Raw genomic sequence first — 21,795 nt, 5'->3', positions numbered from 1 at the left:
TCACACAATATACAATACACAATCTACAATTGCTTTGTAAGGATACACAAACCCTGCCGAAGCGCTGCGGGGAATCAGGTTGCTGAGGCCCGTTCACCAGCGAAGCGTCAATCGGCGAGGCAGTGTGATGTTCGCCAGAGCACTGCAGGGGAGCGGAAAGTCTTCCTGCAAAAATTCCGCTCACTGACTCATATATATGGATGGCGAAGGTAGAGGGCTTCTAGACAAGATCGCTGTCTTGAAGGAAGAAATTCTGAGGAAATTTGTATGGTGTTTTTATAGCGGGCAGTTTCGCGCCAAAACAGGCGGGGTTCAAACACTATAGCCAATATTAGAATATTGGCGTTATTGTAGAGAGGTTTCAACTAGGTTGTGTAAGAAGGCACTCCCCATATGCGTTACTACGCAATGTCGAGTGTACTGAGTCGTAGGGGAACTCCAGACAACATGAGCTGTGGAAAAACATATGTAATCTATGAGCTTTATACCGTTCGTGCCACTGAAGAGATAGTAATTCTATCCCTCAAAGTCTCGTTGTCATTCCCATTAAAAAAAAAAACAAAGATGCCGCTAGCGTAAATAAGGTCTATACTGATCTGTTTCTCACCCACACCTATTATATCACTTCAAAACATATGGATTTAACCACCAAATAATATTTTAAACTGCAGTACAGCCCATTGAAGAGACTGTAAGTATATCCCTCACAGTCTTGTTGTCATTCCCATAAAAAACAAAAAAAAAAACAAAGATGGTGCTAGCGGGAATAAAGTCTATAATGCAGGGTTTTCTCTCCATTGACTGACCCTTTTAACACTGTATTGCTTTACTAAACTAGTCACAGAGCCCCTTCCACTTTTAAAAACTCGAATCTTTCTCCACTCATTTGTCATGGCGATGCTGTCTTTGTGGAGTTTACGCTGTGAATTATACAAAAAATATACTTCTGCACAATCTCTGAGAGACAGGCTTCAAAGTTATCCATTTTAATGACAGTAACCAAGGCAACAACTCCTCAGCTGGCACACTTAATTGTAAATAATAATAATAAAAAAAGTCACATCCAAACCCCACCCATGATTAGTTTTAACTAATCTTCAATGCTCTTCGACCAGTCTAGTTCTCCCAGGTCAAGAATTTCAGAGATGTGAGTGAACAGGAAAAATATCACCAAACGAACACATTTGGCAGAACAAAAGTATAGCAAGTATAAATTAGCCTTTGTAAGCAAAAGTTCTGCAGGTCAGACGTTGTGTGCATGCCAATTAATTTTATGTCCTAACCCAAAATCTATATCCAAACCTAACCATAAAGTAGTCCCTAAGCATGATCTGAAGCATAAAGAGTATGTTGTGTATGATGGAAGAAAGTAATTGTAAGTAGTTTTAGGAGATGGAGTCACCTGATGGGCTGGTGTAAGTTACACAAAGTCATACAACCCAACTCGTATGATTACGATTTAGCCACAATTTAGCCAACTCAAACGAAATCATACGATTCCTCTATGAGTTCTGAAAAAAATATCTTCCTGCAACAAATTAAGCAGCCCAATTTGGCAGGAAACCTGCAGACTTGGCAACACTTTCAGATAGTAAACAGAGGCATGTAATATGTAAATGACCATTTATTCCAGTCTTGTATTAAAATCAGTCATATTTCATTTATCTCAGAGCTCAGATTCCAAAGCAAGTGTCTTATAAAGCATTTGACTAATAATAATAATAATAAACAGCGATATTATAGCAAGATGAATTGATTCACTATACCCCTTGCTACAGTGTGATTTGTCATTTTATTGAACATGAATGCAGTGAACACACAAACATAAATAAAACTTTCACTCATAAATGAACTATATAAATAAAACTTTCACTCATATATGAACAATAAAAAAGTAATCACAGTCTGTAGTGAAGTGCAAAAAATGTGTTAATTTGGAGAACGCAGTCGCACATGCATAATCGTTTGTATATTTGAAATTACTTGTATGAGCCCCTTTATTTGAAATAAGGTTGAAAAGGACCTTTTTTTTAATTGAAAGTAAATATCTGTAACTGTATTGCTTATACTCCTGATTTCAAGAATCTAAAACAAAAAACGAAGGCAAAATCTGGCAATGGTTTTAAAATGCAAGCTTTGCACAATGCACAGCCACCCAAGTTGTCTCAGTATATCAGAAAAAACACTCATTTAGGGAATTAACCTAATGCTGCAATTATATAAATATTTAGTAGTTGACAAACCACAGTATTTTTAAAGTAAATATATTTGAGAGGTCAAATAAAACAAAAAAAGGCACTAAACAAACTTGCGTAGATGTGGTTAATTGTGGCACATACAACTTTAAGGGTCTTGAAAAAGGTGTTGGGGAAGGGAGGGCCAAAACATCTTTGCAATCCACAGCTCAAATTTTCTTGACTTTCTCCCCGATGATGAGAGGGTTTTCTTTCCTTATTTTTTCAGCTGCATCAGCCTTGTAATCAAAACTACAGTTGTGAGTGTCAGAGTATCGGTGAACGGTACAAAATAAGTGTCCACATCTGCAGTCGAAGCCTGTCATGTAGAGACAAAGACATATTAACTCAAATCTAAAAAGAAATCTTAAAGGGGTAGTTCATCCAAAAATAAAAATTCTCATTTACTTACCCTCATGTCATCCCGTATGTGTATGATTTTCTTTCTTCTGCAGAACACAAATTATGATTTTTAGAAGAATATTTCAGCTTTGTTGGTCCATACAATGCAAGTGAATGGTGACTAGAACTTTGAATCTGCAAAAATCACAAAGTGAGCACAAAGTAATCCATAAGACTCGAGTGGTTTAATCCATATCTACTGAAGAAATATGATGGGTGTGGGTGAGAAACTGATAGATATTTAAGTCTTTTTTTTTTTCCTAAAAATGTCCACTTTCACTTCCACATTCCTTTTCTTTTGTTTTGGTAATTGGCATTTGTGCAATCGTCACCTACTGGTAGAGGCTGGTCAAAGGTGGAGATTTATAGGTTAAAAAAAGGACTTAAATACTGATCTGTTTCTCACCCACACATATCATATCACTTCTAATTTATGGATTTACCCACTGGAGTCAAATGAATTATTTTTTATGCTGACTTTGTGATTTTTGGAGTTTCAAAGTTCTGTTTCTCCATTCACTTGCATTGTGAGGACCTACAATGCGGAGATATTTTCCTAAAAATCTCAATTTGTGTTCTGCAAAAGAAAGTCATACACATCCAGGATGCATGTAAATGAGAGAAATTTCATTTTTGGGTGAACTATCCCTTTAAAATCTAATCTATTGCATGCTACACATTTCATTATACATACAGCAATATAATTCCCAATAACACATTTATTATAATCTTACATAGTCTCTACATTATATAGCAAGGGCCAGTAACCTTTCTGACATGGAGTCCCATTTTAATTTACCTCGTTAATGGCTGTGCCAATGTCTTCCACTTTTCAAATTCTGAAACTATTTCCAAGTTTAATTTATATTTCGAATCAGACTCAAGATTTTTGAACCCCACACTATTTATGTTTACTCTTTTAATCGTTCAATGTAGTTTTGAGAGTCACCGTCATTGTGGTTTAAGGAGGGTGAATGCTGGGTTGAAAATCTCAAGGATTGATAGTGTCTTCTTATTACATCATGTGTTGTTCTGCAAGCAAAAAACAACAAATAAAAAACGAATATGTAGGCGGTCATCCTCTAAACGTTTACTTGCGCGATTCATCTGAAGCTGAATTGATCTGTGCAGCGAATGGCTTGCTCTTGCTGCTACCGTCTGATGGCTTATACCCAAAGTCCCTTTCAAGGCAAGTCAATCCGCTTGGCAGCCATCTTTAGAATGCTCACATGCAGGCTGGGCAGTTATTTTTTATGTAAACAAGCGGCATAAAAGTAAAGCTCCTATCTGCTTGAATGGGGAAAAGACCAAAATCTCTAAAATGGTTGGTCAAGATTACAATCAAGGAACATATTTAAAATCAGCAGTAAAATCTGACAATGATGGCATCATAACTTGTGCTTCTTTAGCTCAGACTATGCTAAAAAACAAAACAAAACAAAAAAAACCTCACACTTTTACACACAATTCAGCTAATGCACATGTGCATTCACGAGTTGACGGACAGTCGATGTCTGTATCTAAAAGGTGACTCTTACCTGTAAGGTGGGACTTCCTTTTCTAAGGTAAGTCTTCCTTTTCAACACCAGTTGGCTGTTCCCATTTCTCCCATTCATTTAAATACCAGTAGTCAGTCTCTGGCTAAATAGTCTCTGCTATACCGTAGTGTCGTCATACTTTAATAGTGTTTAGCTTACCATTTAGCAAAAAAAAAAAAAAAGGATTTGTGAAGGCTGTACCTTCTAAGAAACCTTCTTTTGGCCAAAATCTTCATGTATCCTTTACTGAGAAGTCAGGTGTACGATGCAAAAGAAAATGTTGATTATAGGTATATTTGATTCAATACTGAATAATATCAATAAAAATAGTTCACTCTGACTAATTCACCCAATATTTGTGTATGCTATGTATTTTCATGCTGCGTTAGCTTAGCTACATGCTAACACCAAACTATGAAACCACGAGTAGAGTCTCCAGCGTGCTTCGCATGAGAAGCCCTTTTTATATGATGCAGGTTGCTGGCAACGGAGAGCATCCCAAATAATCGCTCACTTAGGCGGTTCCATTTCAGTTAGAACTTTTGTAGGCAGTAGACAGCAAGTTAGCTCACAAGGTCACTATGAATGGAGTCATAGTCTTCAAGCGATGTGTATACCTGTATATGGCCTATACATTCACAGTGGTGCCATAAAAGTATTGAACATTAGGGATACTAAGTCTCTCTCTCTCTCTCTCTCTCACACACACACACGCACGCGCACACACACAGAGTATGAATTTAATTTCAATAGATAACAAAATATCACACCAAGTGGCCTTTCTCAGAACTAAAATCACTTTTCTTCACCATTTTTATAATTACTTGTAACAAACTTGTGTCTTTAAGTTGATGTATGAAGTCAGTTCCCCAAGTTCACAGGTGTCCCAGCAGAGTAACCACAGGTGTAGTTCATCACATTAACTACAGACATGTTTTTCTATTTTTAACCACTAGAATAATTTTCTTTGTGCTATAGTTCTTTAAAATAAATACCACTTGCTATGATATTTTGTTATAAAATATACATAGATAGTAATTTTTGCGTACCAGTGAGCCCCACTTTTTTGCGACATGTGAAGCAGCGGTTCTTCTTGGGTTTTGACTGGTCTGGTACGTCAGAGGTCTGCTCTGAGACTGCATCTGATTCTGAGGTTGTTACAACAGAGATGTCAAACATTTAGAAATGCTGAAACATGAAGAACATCTTGGAGTTGGTCGACTTCTGGTTTGAAACTGAAACTTTCCACAGACATTACCGATCAAAATCAACACATGCGACACTGATCAGCAGGGAATATATTTTCCCTCATTAAGAAAATCTGAGTCTAAGATGGAATTTCTGATCGCAATACTCACCAGACAGTCGAAAGTCTACTTGCACAGAAGTTTCTTCTAGTTTTCTCTTTCCTCTTGATATGCTATACTCCATTGAGATACCTGCTGTAAGCAGCTGGTCTGTAGTAGCTTTCTCCTGAATGTTTCTTGTCAATCTGCTGCTTGACACTTCATCTACACATCCAAACAAACACACCATGTCAGCGTATGACAGACATGTTGGTTAAAATGCCATTTTAAAATCGCAAAAAAAAAAAAAAAAAAAAAAAAGAGGTCCTTTTTATTTTCCAACTTTCTCTTGACTGACAAAACTAGACATCAGCTTAACTTGCCACATTCTCACCTCTCGCCTGTTTGCAAGCAAACTGCTCATTTGCAACAGAAGACTCTGGAGATAAAACAGTATTAAAACATCTCACAAATGCACACACAACAATCTACAAATGTACGCAACAGAGCCAAACATACACCTTAATGGTTCCAAGGGGAGGGAAATAGAGAAAAGAAAACAGAATGTCTCTGGTCTAAGCGGACAGCAGGTGGTGGTATTTTAGTCTGCGATGAAGAAGGAAGAAGGCCGATACACATTCATTGGAGATCAGTTTGCTCATATTTGTGAATCAAGGCCACAAAACAAGAGTCTGAAAATGATTCACAAATTCAAAAGCACATTCACTGACATCTTCAAGACAGAATAGCAATGGAAATCATTCAGCAAAGAAATCATCGTATAGCTTATATTTGTGCATTCTCATGAATGCATTTGTGAATTAAGCAGATGTGTGGATCTGCTCTATGCATTTGTGGTTTGAGCACACTTGTGGATATGTTGCATCTGTTGATCAGGGACTAAAAACAAAATGATTTTCATTTCGGTTCGTTCTGAGCAAAAACTGTATTTTTTTTATTTTTTATTCCGGTTCAGAAGTTTCGCAGTCTCCTTTCTAAAAGTTTACCGGTTATAGCAAAATAAAAGAATGATTAATAACGTTATTTTTAAAATGACAGTACTCTGCGCTAAAGGGTGGGTGAAATACCAATTGTAGAGTTGCCAGATCTCGCAAGAGAAACTAGCAACCTGGTTTGGAAAAACAAGCCCAAAATTAGACACTTGCCTCACCCAAATTAAAGGCAATACATTTTTTTTAATCAGCATAGAAATCATAACAAGCATACAGTTAATTAACAGTCAAGTATAATTCTAATTACATATCTGCTTCTCAGTCAAAACCTGATAGCATAAAATCTGTATTAATGCATCATATCTAACAATAATTCAGTGAAGACTTGGATTCACTGTTTTCACAGTGGTACTGCTTTTAGAGGTAAAAAGGTACTTTTGACCTCCAATAATGTTTTCCTTGTATCTGGATTAGCCGTACATGTACAGTATATGAGGGTTGGGAGGGTTACTTCTGAAATGTATTCCACTACAGATTACAGAACACATGCAGTAAAATGTAATTTGTAACGTATTTCGTTAGATTACTCAAGGTTAGTAACGTATTCTAAATACTTTGGATTACTTCTTCAGCACTGGTAGATTTTTTTACTTGTTTTGACTATTAAAAACTCTGCCAGTACAGTAAGACAAAATACATGTTAAAAATACATTCTCTGAAAAATCTAAATATCTTATGCAGTGTTGTTTCTAAAACAAGATAAATCAAACTGATCTTGTTTTAAGGATTTTTAGATATTTTACAGGAAAACAATACAAAAATTATCAAGAATATGATTTTTGCCCTAATATCAAAGGTCATACTAGAAAAAAAGAAATTATGATCCAACGTGAATTTTCTTGATTAAAAAAAAATACGATCGTGCCTGGTAACATGTGCATGTAAAATGGCTAGAAATAGCATTTTAGAATCAGAATGAGCTTTATTGCCAAGTATGCTTACACATACAAGGAATTTGTCTTGGTGACAGGAGCTTCCAGTACAATACAACAATACAAAAACAGCAACAAGACTTTTAAAAAATAATTAAAATTGAATAAAGTATATAAAGTAAGAAAAAAGTATATATAGAATACACAATAGACAATACATACACATACATACATACACGCACACACACACACACATATATACATACGTAGTGCAAATTTAAGTACAAATCTGTTATATACAGTGCAAGGGAATGTAATGGCAGAAGAGGTAGGATGTGTTGGATAATATAAAAAGACAAAGCTGTGTATTGCACATTAATTATTGCTCAAAGGGGCAGTTTTAACTGTTCATGAGATGGATAGCCTGGGCAGTTAGCTTAGCGTAAAGCTGACAATTTACACAAGGTTTATTTCGATTTCTTCTGCTCCAAACTTACTTCAAACTTACTTCTCTGTCTGCTCGTATGAATGTAACACATCATAAGAAAGTGTTTCACCGCTGTTCAAATGCACTTTGGATCGCATCATTTATATGTATAAATGTTTTCCATCTGAAAGGACTAAATATTAAATTAAATGACAATAAAATGCAAAGTAATCTGTTCAGTAATCAAAAAACTTTGAAATGTAACTATTCTAATTACCAACGATCTAAATTGTAACTGTAGTGGAATACAGTTACTTATATTTTGTATTTTAAACATGTATTCCCATTAGATGTATTCCGTTACTCCCCAACCCTGAGTATATGTAGTAATTATACATAGTTGTTAAAAATTTCTTCATTCACAGCAGGCAATTAGGCAAAGAAATGTGTGATGCAGCAGTTTCCTTCAGGATCAAAGCACATGTTTTATTTTTTCGAGCAACATGAAGTGGTGTAGTTGATAATAAATTTACTGTGATAAACTGATTGACCTTTGGTTTCATGAAAAAAAATTACTGAAACGAAATTAACCATTATAACTGGTTACCAGCATTTAAAAATATAGTTTTCACTCCGGAACAATTCTAAATGACTTAGTTCTCGTTTTCGGTTACGTTCTGAAAACATTTTAGTTCGTTTTCGGTTTACACTCCTTGAACCATTTTTAGTCCCTTGTTTTGATCCTTTTTTATCTCCACTGAAGACATGCCATCTGTTTTGGCTCTGCTGTTGTACCACTTATCACTACAGTCTCTCACTGTTGTTTATTTAAGTTGCTTCATTGTCTGACCACACCACATAAAGTCCATTAACCCATCATCTCTCTCTCTCTCTCAAAAAAAAAAAAAAAAAAGAGAACTCCTCCCATTAGGCTCAAAGTTTTATTTTCTGTTTGGGTCAAAAAAGACCCAGAAGAGTACAGTAGATATACAGCTACCAAACATATACTCTTTTGATTATAAACATGAACATTGACAGGCTTGTTGTTCCAACTGAATAAGCTTTTAAAGCAGCATTTTACCTGGAAAGTGCACCACCTATGTCAATTGTGGTACTATTCTTTCCCAATAGATATACAGTAACCTCTTTATTTTGGGTGAGAAAAGCTTACACATTGTAAATGTTTGAAACAAATACAGAATCATGTTTATATTCTAAGATTATATAATATAATTTACACATGGCAGATGAAAAACTAGCAAAAAAAAAAAAGAAAAAAAAAGACTTCAATTAAAAAGTCCCCACACATATTTAGGCATCAGAATATAATTTCATAGAGACTAAGGGATGGTCTCTTTTGACTTGGTCAAAAATTAGGCAACCATTAAGCAATACAATAGCAACCAACTAGCAATGCCCTACTAGCCACCCAAAACACCCTGACATTGCATAAATATTAACAAGTTATCAAAAAATTTAGTACTTTTCTTACTTATTAATTGCTTTGGAGAATACAAAGGCATTTTGTCCAAATTCAAGATTAAGATTAGTTTTATCACTGGCCTGGTTTCAAAGCAAATAATCACATGAATATGGAAGGCGAGCAGCAGCCCTAAGAGTTACAGCAACTAAAAAAAGGCTGCCGTCTGGCTGTTTGTATGGTGTTGGGCAGAGCTTTTATCTTGTTCGCTGTCATGGCAATCTGCTCAGTGTCTAGTTTTGGAGCAGGGCATGACATGATAAACAGGTCAGAGAGAGATGGGAACGTACCTGGTACTTCCTGTGTTTTCAGAGCTGCTTGAGCAACTCCTGAAGCTTCACCTTTATGCGCAGCTGCTGCTGGTGTTGACAAAATCTGACTGGAGAGGATGCTGAGAGAAGATCTGTGTTATTTAAGTAAAATGACAGTCTGAATGCATGTCATGTATAAACAAGTTTAAAGTTTATCCCAGTCATTTAAAGGGGCCATATATTTATGTGCAGTAGTATATATATATATATATCTTTAAATAGTACATACTGTATTTCACAAAGTAAAGCTCCCTCTCAGACCAGGTACAGTGGGAAAAACTAGGGATGCACCAATACCATTTTTTAAAGATTTTTTAAACTAATGCCACTGGTTATGCCAGAAGTTATTGGTCTACTCAAACAAACAGAGAGATGTTTCGAAAGCACCAAAATGACACAGTAATTACACTCTTCAGGAAGTCAACCTATGAATGATTTACATTCACCAGCCACTTTATAAGGTACACCTGTACATCTACTTATTCATGCAATTCTCTAATCAGCCAGTCATGTGGCAGCAGTGCAATGCATAAAATCATGCAGATACGGGTCAGGAGCTTCAGTTAATATTCACATCAAACATCAGAATGGGGAAAAAATGTGATCTAGGTGATTTTGACCTTGACATGAGTATTTCTGTAACTGCTGAGTCTCTAGAGTGTAAAGAGAATGGTGCGAAAAACAAAAAAACATCCAGCGAGCGTCAGTTCTGTGGGCGAAAACAGCTAGTTCATGACAGAGGTCAGAGGAGAATAGCCAGACTGGTCCAAGCTGACAGGAAGGTGACAGTAACCCAAATAACCACATGGTACAACAGTGCTATGCAGAAAAGCATTTCTGAACATATAGTACATCCAACATTGAGACGGATGGGCTACAGCAGCAGAAGACCCCTCCGGGTACCACTTCTGTCAGCTAAGAACAGGAAACTGAGGCTGCAGTGGGCAGAGGCTCACCAAAACTGGATGGTAGACAATTAGGAAAAACATTGCCTGGTCTGAAAAATCTTGATTTCTGCTGAGACAAGCAGATGGTAGGCCCACTGCAGCCTCAGCTTTCTGTTCTTGGCTGACAGAAGTGGAACCCGACGTGGTCGTCTGTTGTTGTAGCCCATCCGCCTCAAGGTTCAAGGCGTTTCCGTCCGCAGAACTGCCGCTTGCTGGATGTTTTTTGTTTTGCTACCATTCCAAGTTAATTTTAGAGACTGTTGTGCATGAAAATCCCAGGAGATCAGCAGTTACAGAAATACTCAAACCAGCCCATCTGGCACCACAAATCATACCACGGTCGAAATCACTGAGATCACAACTTTTCTCCATTCTGATGGTTGATGTGAACATTAACTGAAGCTCCTGACCTGCATGTTTTTATGCATTAGCACTGCTGCCACACGATTGGCTGATTAGATAGGTGTACAATTTAAGTAGGTGTACAGGTGTACCTAATAAAGTGGTCGGTGAGTGTATTTAAAGTTGTCTCTGCACATTAAACTGGGATAAAAGAAAGTATTGCAATTTTTAAACGTAAAAAACATTTTTACACGTCACTAAATTAGGTCAATTTTTTTATGCAAGAAACCTTGACTAACATTGTAAATGGATTTAACTTTTAAGAGGGAAATGTTTCAAAAGTGTAACTGGCCCCTTTAGGATAATTGAAGAGATGCATCTTTATAAACACTTATAACTATACATAAATAAACAGTCTGTGGAATTGCCAGAACTTATGCAATTGCTATGAAAATTGATGGCAGGCTGGTAAAGAGGAGAATGATACCTGTGTTGTTCATGCTGTGACGTCGATTGTACCGTCATAGATTCTCCAATACTGCTTTTGCTAGAAGACACTGCAGGCAATGAAAGAGTAGGAAATCCAAAATGTCAACACTTCCATTTTAACTTCTTACTCTTCAGAGCTGACAAAATTAACAGAGCAAATGAGTGTTTGTTTTTTACTCATTGTTCAGAAGTAAAAGCTCAAGTATATGGAAGATAAAACAGCCAGCGCTCACTTATAATGTTTAGTTTATTTTTTTATTTTTTTATCTGAATAGTGAGAGACAGATATGTTGCAGTGTCCATCAATGTTCAACACTCAACTTTTCAGTGGCAGGTAATTATTTGTTTTAGTTCAGAAAGAAAGTGACATTTTTCTTGCTGAGAAATGACCAAATTAAAGCCAATCAGAATGCTTTTGATATTCCAGCTATGTGGAGCAAGATGAAATCAGTGATGAACTGTGGGCAGGGCTAAGCAGTGCCACACACAAAAAACAGAAACCAAGTGAGCGACAAAATGCCCATGTCTTTTGTTGAGGCCAGTTTAAACTATCGGCCCATATTTGCATCGGGTGATCATGGTGCGTATTAACAGAAATATTTACTCTTTGTGTCAGTAAAAAAAAAATATATATATATATATTTACAGACCACTTTGTCAACAGATGAAAATTTTGGAGTAAATAGCGTATAATGTACATTTAAGTTTAGAAATTGTGTACTTCTCGTTTGTTATCAGTACATTTTATTCGTTTTTTTTTTTACCAGTATCCGTATTTAAAACTGAATGATGCACTCTGACAGCTATTACATTAATAGAGAAAAAACTTGATGCCTTTACAGAACTATGAACCCCCCCCACCCAATCCCTGTGTTTAAAACACAGCATTTGCCAAAACAGAACAGCTGTAAATTAGTCTTTGCTTTGTGTCTGCCTCACCTGTGTCACTGGATCTGCCACTGTTGTTCTGTCGCTGTAAGGAATCTTTGTAGCACACTGAGCACATGCCATTATTACGTGGGTTCCCGTAGAACCCACAACCAGTCGCACAGAGCACTTGGGTCTGGTTGGACTCCTGAGCCATTTCCTTCATTTGGAGAGAGCATAGAAAAACATTACAATTAAAATGTGACATTCCTGTTTGGTAAAAGGGTTTTTAACCAATGTTTTAGTTCACATCAAAGGAAAATTCTCTCGTTATGTAATTCCAGACCCATATGCTGTTATTTGTTTTATGAAACACACAAGGAAAATCTTCATGTTGCTCTTTTCCATACAATTGGACAAAAAAAGCATACAGTACACACACAAATCCCAATAAAAGTAATAGCCTAGTTCATAAAATGTGTGTGCTGTAAGTCATCGGAGGCCATACTATAGCTTTGGGTGAGGAACAGACTAACACTTAAGGAGTTATTTACTGATAATCTTCGCCTGTAGCGAAACATTTAACTGTTATTCGTTGTCAGATAAAATAAACTGCACCTCAATGCTTCACACCAGGTTTGATGTCATTGGCAGCAAAATGCCATTGGTTCTCATGTGTCCTAAACCAAACAGTATGTGCTTGTTTGAAAAAGGAGGATGAGACAGAGGGGATAATTAGTTGTAAACAATGACTTAAATTTTGTTCTGTTCCTCACACATAGCTATTGTATGACTTCAGAAGACTTACAGTGCACAAGTCCTATGGACTACTTTTAAGGTTCCTCGATTTTTTTTTTCTTTTTTTTTGGAACTTGACAGCAGTGGTGACTATGAACTGTTGTTGTATTGAAAAGAGCAGTGGGAAAAGAAAAAAAAAATCTCCTTTTGTATACTACAGAAAATAAAAAAGCATATATAGGTTAAGAATGACTTTGGGAGAGTAAAATGACAAAATTTCTGTTTTTAAGTGAAAAATTCCTTTGAGAATGATGGCTCTGACATTATGACTTACAAAAATGTTACACTAGGATAACAGCAATTTTGACATCATAATCCAGAATTTTGGGGTGCTGAATTAGTAAAGTGAATGCATAACTGACAAATTAATGGTCTGTTGCACATAAAAAGAGCTTAGAGGATACAATCTGTGCTTTGACCACTGAGTGTACGACTAAATTACGCTTTGTGCAGATGTTTGGTTGTTGTGTCATGGAGTGAATAAGACACTTATCTTATCTTCCTCTGTCATGTTCTAACTGTCTCTCTCTGCACCTGCCTGTAAGGGTCTTCCTCTCTGACTATGTGTGCATCTCTCTCAGACTACCATAAATGAACAGTCCTCACTGTGCATAAGGTTGGGAGAAAAGATCAAATTAAACACTTTAACAAAAATATAAAAAAAATAAATAAAAAAAAAACAACAAACAAAAAAAAAAAAAACACGCACACAAAAAACAGGGTAGTAAACTAGCAAAGCATAAGAAACAAATATGTTCAGAGATGTTGCATGTAGCATAGAATTGCTCCACAAAGATACTATGCCCCCTGTTCACACCAGGTAACATCAGTTTTGGGTAATCTGATGACAAGTGGTTAGTGCTTAATACAGGTGTCTTGGTATTTGTCATGTAAACACTAAAGGCCACTGCACACTCATGTAAAACATCAACGAATCTGACATTAAAATGTGTTATCAATGACTTAATGCCTCATTCTATGAGTAGAATTCACATGAGATCAGTAAAGATGTATTGACTACTAGGTGATGATTTAAAGTAATATATACTGTATGCTGTAGATGATGTGCAATTTGTAATGTTTACCTTTTGCATTCATGGTGTTAATGCACGAATGCTATATGTGGCCATAATATGCGCTGATTACACTCTGTTATTGTAATTTATGATGACACTGATACTACTGCAAAGATGGGTGTATAAAGGAGTGTTAATGGGCAGAATACAGACAAAAGAATTATGATATCTTACTTTAGGAAGATGTGTGAATGGCTTTTGGCTGCAGATGGCACATTAGTGAAGCAGCATATCAAAATTAGGGATGCACCAATACCACTTTTTCTCTTCCGATCCGATATCGGAAATCTCAGTATCGGCTGATACCGATCCCGATACCAATGTTGTTGTTTTTGCATAATCAGTTTAGAATATCTTTACATTATTGTGTGGAACTAATTGGGTGTACTCTTTAATATGTAAAGAAACACAAACCTCTGACTACACATTATTTCAATATAAATGTATAGCTTATTAAGAAAAACTTTATTGTTAACTAGTATACTGGATAATGTAGCAGCAAAATTTACAATTTTACTGGAATTAAATTATTCCAGTATAAATCATCAGTAGAAAAGAAGCCATTTTTTTTTTTTTTTTTTGCAATTTTATTTTCAACTTGTATCTGGACTTTAAAGGATTCAGATCTCTATTTTGTTCAATTTAGTTGTAAGAAATCAGCTCAATTTTCATTCACACGGTTATTTTTTGGAACCCATTCAACTTAAATATTATTATTACTTGTTTACAAATGATAATAATAATAATATATTATAATAGTAATATATAGTAATATATCTCAATCATGCACCTTTTGTGGGCACGATTAGCCGAGGGTGTGTGTAAACAGCACCTTATTGAATGGCGCTGCTCTGGAGCTGCGCATGCATTTTATATATTTACTTATTAAACACTTATTAAGCCTTTTGTGATTCACAGAGCTATTGCACGTCTTCAAGTGGCTTTGAATAAAATGCATGAGTCACATGAACTACTTTGTGTTTTAATGGTTCTTTTATGCCATTTTTTGAGCTTGACAGTAATGAACATGACAAACACACAGTATCGGATTTGGATTGGGCTCGTCCGACCGATACCCGATCTGTTTAAAAACGACAGTAACGGAGCCGATACCGATCCAGGTATCGGACCGGTGCATCCCTAATCAAAATGTTTTCTTATTTGTTTGAAATTTTGAGTGAATGGGAACTTAAAAGTATATGAGTAGATGAGATTTCTTTTGTAGACAAAATTCTTTGCAGGGTCCTTAATGGACTGCACTACTAATCTGTTAATTGACCAATGCAGTAAAACAAAGGTTGTAAACTTTACTGATTGGGTATAGCTTTAAGAGAAAAAGCACCTACATACAATTCACATAAATTTTTCGGCTTGCCTTGTCAACATTCAGTGCCAAGGACCATGTGAAAAACGTTTAGTAAACATAAACAAGGACATAAACAATAACAAGGGAATTAAAACGCTTCTGACCCTGAAGCATTTCCGGTATCATTACCGGATCCTTTAAATAAGGCTCTAAGTGAACATACTTTCCCAAAGAACATCAAACTTATCCAGACGTGTTGTTGATACTGAGCCTCTATGCGAGAGAGGCGATTAAAGTGTACCGTATTTTAGATGCTCACAATTATTTCCTCAGTGGAAAGATCTGGAATATTGGATCGCTCCTATTATAATCTATGAAGCCGTTGAATTAAGCTGTCTGTGTGACCTGCAGAGAAGGTAAGGATTTTTTTTTTTTATTATAAAAATACTTTTCTTGCCTGTTTCTGCTACTCCAGCTACTCTGAGAATTTAATAGTTCGATACTGCAGATATTGTTGACTTTTGTGTGACAAATTGCTTATGTTCCTCATTTGTAAGTCGTTATGGATAAAAGCATCTGCTATAACTAAATGTAATAGTAAATGACTTGCGCAACTTCATTTATTATAATGGGAACAATCTATAGTGTACCTCTCAAACTTACAATTAGTTGGCATAAATTTCATTCATATGTCCATTTGCAGTCGCTTTTTTGAAGATCTAAACACTTGAATTTCCATTAGTTCCAGGCATCTAGCCACCGTACAACATGGTCCACATTTTAATAATAGCATTTTATGACAATCTTGTTAACGTTAGTAAAGTTAATCGTGTTAAAGTCACTATGAATGAAGCATCTCCTGCAGTTGTTTTGAATGAGTTTGACAACTAGTAGGAAATGTTCAAGGGACAAAGACGACACTTCCATAAACCAAGGAATAGTCCTTGAAATTGTCTAAAGGACCTCGATTACAATAACAATTAGCATTCTGTTTAAAACATCACATTTGTGGCAAGATTAAAAGGAAAAATTATGCTGACATGAGTAACACACTGATATAGTGACTTATGTAGTAATGAAATCAGAGACTCTCCCTAACCCTAACCTAAAATCTTTTGACAACATTCAAAACAAATGCTGCTAAACAATCAAAGCTGCTTCAGATCAATTCAATTAGCTGGCGGGAGGTCATTAATCCCTTGACCGACAGGACTCCCTGCTGAGTTAATGGCTCTGAGAACTGGGAAACCAGATCAAACTTGCTAGAAAAAAATCACTCTGTCGCTGGGACTGCTCTAGCAGTCTCGTCAAGTGACCAGTGAGACTCTTTTAGTGAAGACTTGACAAGACGTCATACTGAAATTTTTTATCAGCAATTGCACTCACAGCTGCACATCATCACAAACGTCAACTGCAATCCATAGTGATTCTGACTCCAAGCATTTTCACTGGGGTTCTCCTACACTAAAATGATAATATAACATAAGCGTTCTACAGCAAGGATCAAGGAGATAAAAAAAAATTAAAAAAAAAATCACACACATTCACGGGGTAAAGTTACTCCATGAATTGCATCCTAAATCACTCTACTACAATATTTTATGTTCATGCAGTACTCCTGTTGTTATTTCGGCGAGTTCCAAGTGACAGGCAGAAAGAGTCGGGGGGAGTTGGTATGTCTGTCACCCCACCACCATTCTGAATCGGCAAGTGTGTCATACCTCTGATTGAAGAGTGCGAGATCTCTGTAAAAAAGTTGGTAAGTGTGACAAAATAGAGTTGTTTGGAGTCTGCTAGTATAAAGCCAGCTTAAGCAAAAGGATCACTACTTTGACTCTTGAATTGAACAGACTGAGCAAGAAAGAGCGTTTGCCAAGTCAAAGAGCACACAATACAGAGTCAATTTCAGACGGCATTTACATCTGAAAATTTGTCAATTTATACTCAATCTTTATTATTTATTTTATTATATATAAATCTTTTTTTCTCATTTCATTCAAGGTCACACTAAATAATACTTTTCTCAATTCTTACCTCTAGTTTCAGTCAGACTAAATGATTTTTAAAGTATGTAGCCTACATTATGACCCTTCTCTTCAGTCACTTGTTTCCTAGGAAGACGTGATGCAAACATTTGCTGAATTACATTTATATTGTTGTTCTGGGCTGATACCTTTAACAAATACTTTAATGGATGGTTAAAGGGCAGTTCATTTGAAAATTACATTTCTGTTATCACTACTTACCCTCACCCTCAAGCCTGTATACATTTCTCTCTTCCATGGAACAAAAATTAGATGTTAGGCAGAATGTTAAGTCTCAGTCACCATTCGCTAATATTTACCATTCACCAATCCCTAATGTTTCGTGCATCTAATCAATATTATATTCTTATTCAAATGTACATTGCAAAACCAGCTCTCTTTTTTGCAAGCAAGAGCATGCATACCAATCTGTTTTTTTCCCCTATCTGTCTTTTGGCAGAAAAAAAAAGGTAGAATTAAAATCATACAGAGGGACCACTTCTGTTAATATGCCCATCAAACATAGTTTTCGGACGATGTGATAATCTAAAAATGCCAAATAACTGCCTGGCCGATGAAATGGACTATCACAAATGTCTAAAGTTTCAGCACTAAATAGTACTTTAGCTTTGCATGATCTTATTGATATAGACATTGTCCACAGCCCTTTAACCTCATTTATAAGAGTACCCTGACCAGAAAGATACAATCACTTTTAGGACAAGTCATTAATAAAGTCATGCTTGTGGTGCTGTTTTAAGCAGTTACCTTAAAGAAAAAAAGATTGATTTGGACAGTTTGTGACACAAATACTCTAGTCCTTTTAGTAAACTCTTACGAGCCCCTAAGGGGACATGGTGGGGGAAAAAAATGAGTAGGGAGGGGGAAAAAATAATCAATGCTTTTGTGTTCTCTTGCAAACCATTTGCGGTCCCCTGGGAAATGTTGCATTCGCTTGCAAATTGCTTAATTGCAAATAATCAATGCTTCTGCGTTCGCTCGCAAAACTTTTGCGTTCTCTCACGACTTATGTTTCCATATATATTCCGTCACTTGAATGCTCAGCAGACTATTGCATTTGCAAGAGATATGTTGAGATGACAGGTGCCAGTTTTTTGTAGAAGTACTGTATCACGTAAGAAAAGTGAGAAGATATGGTGACTCCTCTTTCTGTATTGCATCACTACGCCATATATAAATCTGATATATTGCAATATTTAAAACACATATGAAAAATGTTCATATATGGTTTTCACTGAAATAAAAATTTAAATATTTGTACTGTACATATATACAACATATTTTTAAATAATACAAATGATTCAGATATGTAACACATTCTTTACCAAATCCCTGTGGAATTTAATATGTACATATATGCTTAAATATATGAAATATTTATAAGGCCATATATCAGATTTGAGCCCTATACCTTTCAGCCCTCCAAAGCTCTCACAGTGGAAGTCTTAGAAAGGATTAGTGCAGAGGGATGGTCATTTCCGAGTTGTTCTTGACCAAAACGAATCTTACTGTCCTTTATTATGTAAAATCTGTGTCTATAGATTAACTATGAAACTTGACATGACTTTCATTGTAATTAAGAAATGTTAGGCCTATTTATGGAGGGGAAAACACCACCATCACCACAACAACAATTATTGGCCTAATAATAATAATAATAATAATAATAATAATAATATGCAATTTCCATGTTTTCACTACAAATAACAACATAGCAAATCTTTTAAAATTAGGGATAATGCTTTGTGCATACCAATTATACTTGTTATAGGGCTACTCTTTTCATTACACAGCTGAAACCTCTCATGAAAACGCGAATTTTGTGAGAGAACGCAAAAGTTTCTCGGGAAAACGCATAATGTTTTGCAAAAGAACACAAAAGTATCGATTTTTTCCCCCTCCTTCTATACTACTGCAACCATGTCCTGTTTGGGACTCAGTAAAACTCAACAGCCATATGTTGTTCAGTACACTCTTTAGGACCACGCTATTTAGCCCGTGAAAAAGAAACATATGATTGTAAAAAATATATGTAAACAGACGATTAACAACTTAATACAACTATGATTTGTTGCAATTTAAACTGAGCAATGGTGCATCTTAGTTTTCAAGCTAACTTGCACTGTTTACATTGTGTCCTTTGTTTTTCATACAGTAACAATGAAATCATCATTTAGCAGCTGATTTCATCGTAATATCGTGTCATAATCCGATGCATTGAGAAGTATACCCTCCTTACCTGTGTAATCGTCTTTGCTACCACCTCAATGTTTTTCTTCAACTCAACGTCGACTCGCTGTCAGTTTAAATGAAAGCTGGACGTAATCACGCCCACTAAAGCGCTATTGGTGGCGTTCCGCAAACCACGCCCACACACAGTATAATAAAAAATAAATAACCACACAGAAAAGGTAAACAAGCACAGCGTTTGATCGATGTCATTTTCGTTTAATTTCAATTTATTACTCATCATCAACTGCTAAGAGCGACAACTCGCAATGTCTTAGAAAAATATAAAGTTAACTCTTAACACGACGACAGCACCTCCGTAACGATAGAAACAACTTCTTATATGCCGGTGTTATGGATCAACTGGGGATCAGCCTATGATGCTTTAGTGTTGCATATAAAATAATTCCACTTACGATTTACTGCTCTGACAAGTGTAATCAACAGTTCCCATTCAAACCAGTGTCCCACGTCAACATGGAAAACCAGACGTTACCCGGTGAAACCATTAAAATCGCGCTTAATCTGTGTAAAATTCATTAGAACAGACATCGATGAAACTACTCTGTTTAATAATGATACCAGCATTTTTCTAAATAATATGCAAAGCGTATTTTCTTTACTTATTGACAGTTCACATTGAACGAATCTGCTGAAAAGGCAAGTAAAGTTATTCACATGCACGCGCACATCCCTAGTTAACATGATCCCCAGTTGATCCATTACGCCATTTAAGTTTCAATAGATGACAATGGCGTTTAAGTAGACAGCGAATTATTGCATGAACTACAAGCCAGTAAAGCTTAAAAAGAAACGGCCAACATACTAGTAACTTTGGCAAAACCAATCTTTACTTTTCAAGCTCTCTGCTTAAACACATACGTTGGTTTGCGACCCATTCAACAAACACACACCCGGGCTTTCCACTCTCAATTATTTCTTGATCGGCAAAACTAATGTGAAGCACCTTTCGACACGACGCGATCAAATGTGAGATGTCTTGCTCTTGGCAAGTTGGCAAAGTAATCACAAAACTTTGCAGCTGATTCAATCGATAACACCTTATATACTCACCTCCTGCTGACTTCTGATGATTTACACTTTACGGACAGGTATCGCGTTGTTAAAAGTTTTCTCCTCTGTGCTTTTTTTCTAATTGACTTATACCATTAAAATGTTTGAGAAGTGTTTTGTGCCAGGGCAAGTTCCCCTTCCCCCACCAGAAACAGCCTGTTTGTTACTTTGTATAATCCAGCCTCCACTTTAACCTTGTCGATGACGTCATAAAGGGTCAAATAGTTTTCAAACGTTTTCAAAGTACTATTCAGTATACAATAATGCCTTATATACCATATCACTGTTTTACAAAAATACAAATAAATAAATAAAATAAAATAAAGATGTAGAGGGAAACTGCTCTTTTGGGGAGGCGCCACATGAATCTGCATTAATATATTTATTTTATGATTTTGGATCAATATTTGCTCACTCTCATGATATGACAGGTGTGTATGACTTTCTTTACCACAACACATTTGAAGAAAATTGAAAAATATCTTAGCTCATAGGTCCTAAAAATGCAAGTTAATGGAGATTTTTCTTTTGAAGCTCCAAAAATAACAGACAGTCAGCATAAACGTCATCAATACGACGGCGGTTAAATTAATGTCTTCTAAAGCGATACAATCACTTTTGGTGCGAAAAAAAGATCAATATTTAAGTACCTTTTAACTATAAACCATCGCTTCCGTTAGGTTTCATGAGAGGGTGGAGTCCAAGTGGTCTCTCGTGTGGCGTATTCGCATTGCCATGACACAGAGGTAATCTCACATTCTCCACTCAGTGGAGACATCCAGGATGAGCACACAATCACACCATTGTGAGTAAAGAAACAGATAAATACAGATCTAAACCAAAACCAACCAAGCTACTGTACAGCTTTCCTCCTTCTCACTTGTAAACAGCGCTGCTCTCCCGGCTGTGACGCACTTGCCTCAGTTCTCGTATGTTTCAAATTCCAATGCGATTACGTCACACGCGCATACCACTGCAGAACAGAGGCATGATTTAGAGTAAAAAAAGTACTTAAATACTTATATTTTTTGTACCAAAAGTGATCATGTTGGTTTAAAA

At 36.1% G+C, this 21,795-nt stretch overlaps 1 protein-coding gene across 6 annotated transcripts; it reads right to left on the bottom strand.

Moving 5' to 3' along the window:
- Nucleotides 1-1,058: 1,058 nt before the first annotated feature.
- zfand6 (zinc finger, AN1-type domain 6) lies at nt 1,059-20,901 on the bottom strand. 6 transcript variants are annotated; one of them, XR_007898661.1, is made up of 8 exons: nt 13,494-13,627; nt 12,281-12,428; nt 11,340-11,409; nt 9,543-9,655; nt 5,533-5,685; nt 5,224-5,322; nt 3,586-3,668; nt 2,421-2,553 (listed from the first exon to the last, which is right to left on the bottom strand). XR_007898661.1 is itself a non-coding variant. In XM_051712256.1 (7 exons), the coding sequence occupies exons 1-7, from the start codon at nt 13,515-13,517 to the stop codon at nt 2,405-2,407; spliced, it is 744 nt and encodes a 247-aa protein (XP_051568216.1). In that variant the 5' UTR covers nt 13,518-13,625; the 3' UTR covers nt 1,059-2,404. The 6 variants fall into 6 exon arrangements, 5 of the variants coding, with proteins under 5 accessions (XP_051568216.1, XP_051568208.1, XP_051568231.1 ...); XM_051712256.1 differs by lacking the exon at nt 3,586-3,668 and having other exon boundaries at nt 1,059-2,553; nt 9,543-9,643; nt 13,494-13,625; XM_051712248.1 differs by lacking the exon at nt 3,586-3,668 and having other exon boundaries at nt 1,062-2,553; nt 13,494-13,624.
- Between the last annotated feature and the right edge of the window lie 894 nt (nt 20,902-21,795).

This window comes from Myxocyprinus asiaticus, chromosome 1 (assembly GCF_019703515.2).
Source record: "Myxocyprinus asiaticus isolate MX2 ecotype Aquarium Trade chromosome 1, UBuf_Myxa_2, whole genome shotgun sequence".
Lineage (NCBI taxonomy): Eukaryota > Metazoa > Chordata > Actinopteri > Cypriniformes > Catostomidae > Myxocyprinus > Myxocyprinus asiaticus.
Note: the sequence above shows the minus strand (reverse complement) of the source record. Positions and strands in the feature narration are given on the sequence as shown.

Bases quoted from the DNA above. Each gene is read 5' to 3' on its own strand.
- zfand6 (XM_051712248.1), bottom strand. From the start codon at position 13,517: ATGACAGAGGAAGATAAGATAAGT. The intron at 9,656-11,339 runs GTATCATTCTCC...TAAATAACACAG, and splicing joins TCACAGCATGAACAACACAG to ATCTTCTCTCAGCATCCTCT. The intron at 5,686-9,542 runs GTACGTTCCCAT...TTGGATGTGTAG, and splicing joins GAAAACACAGGAAGTACCAG to ATGAAGTGTCAAGCAGCAGA.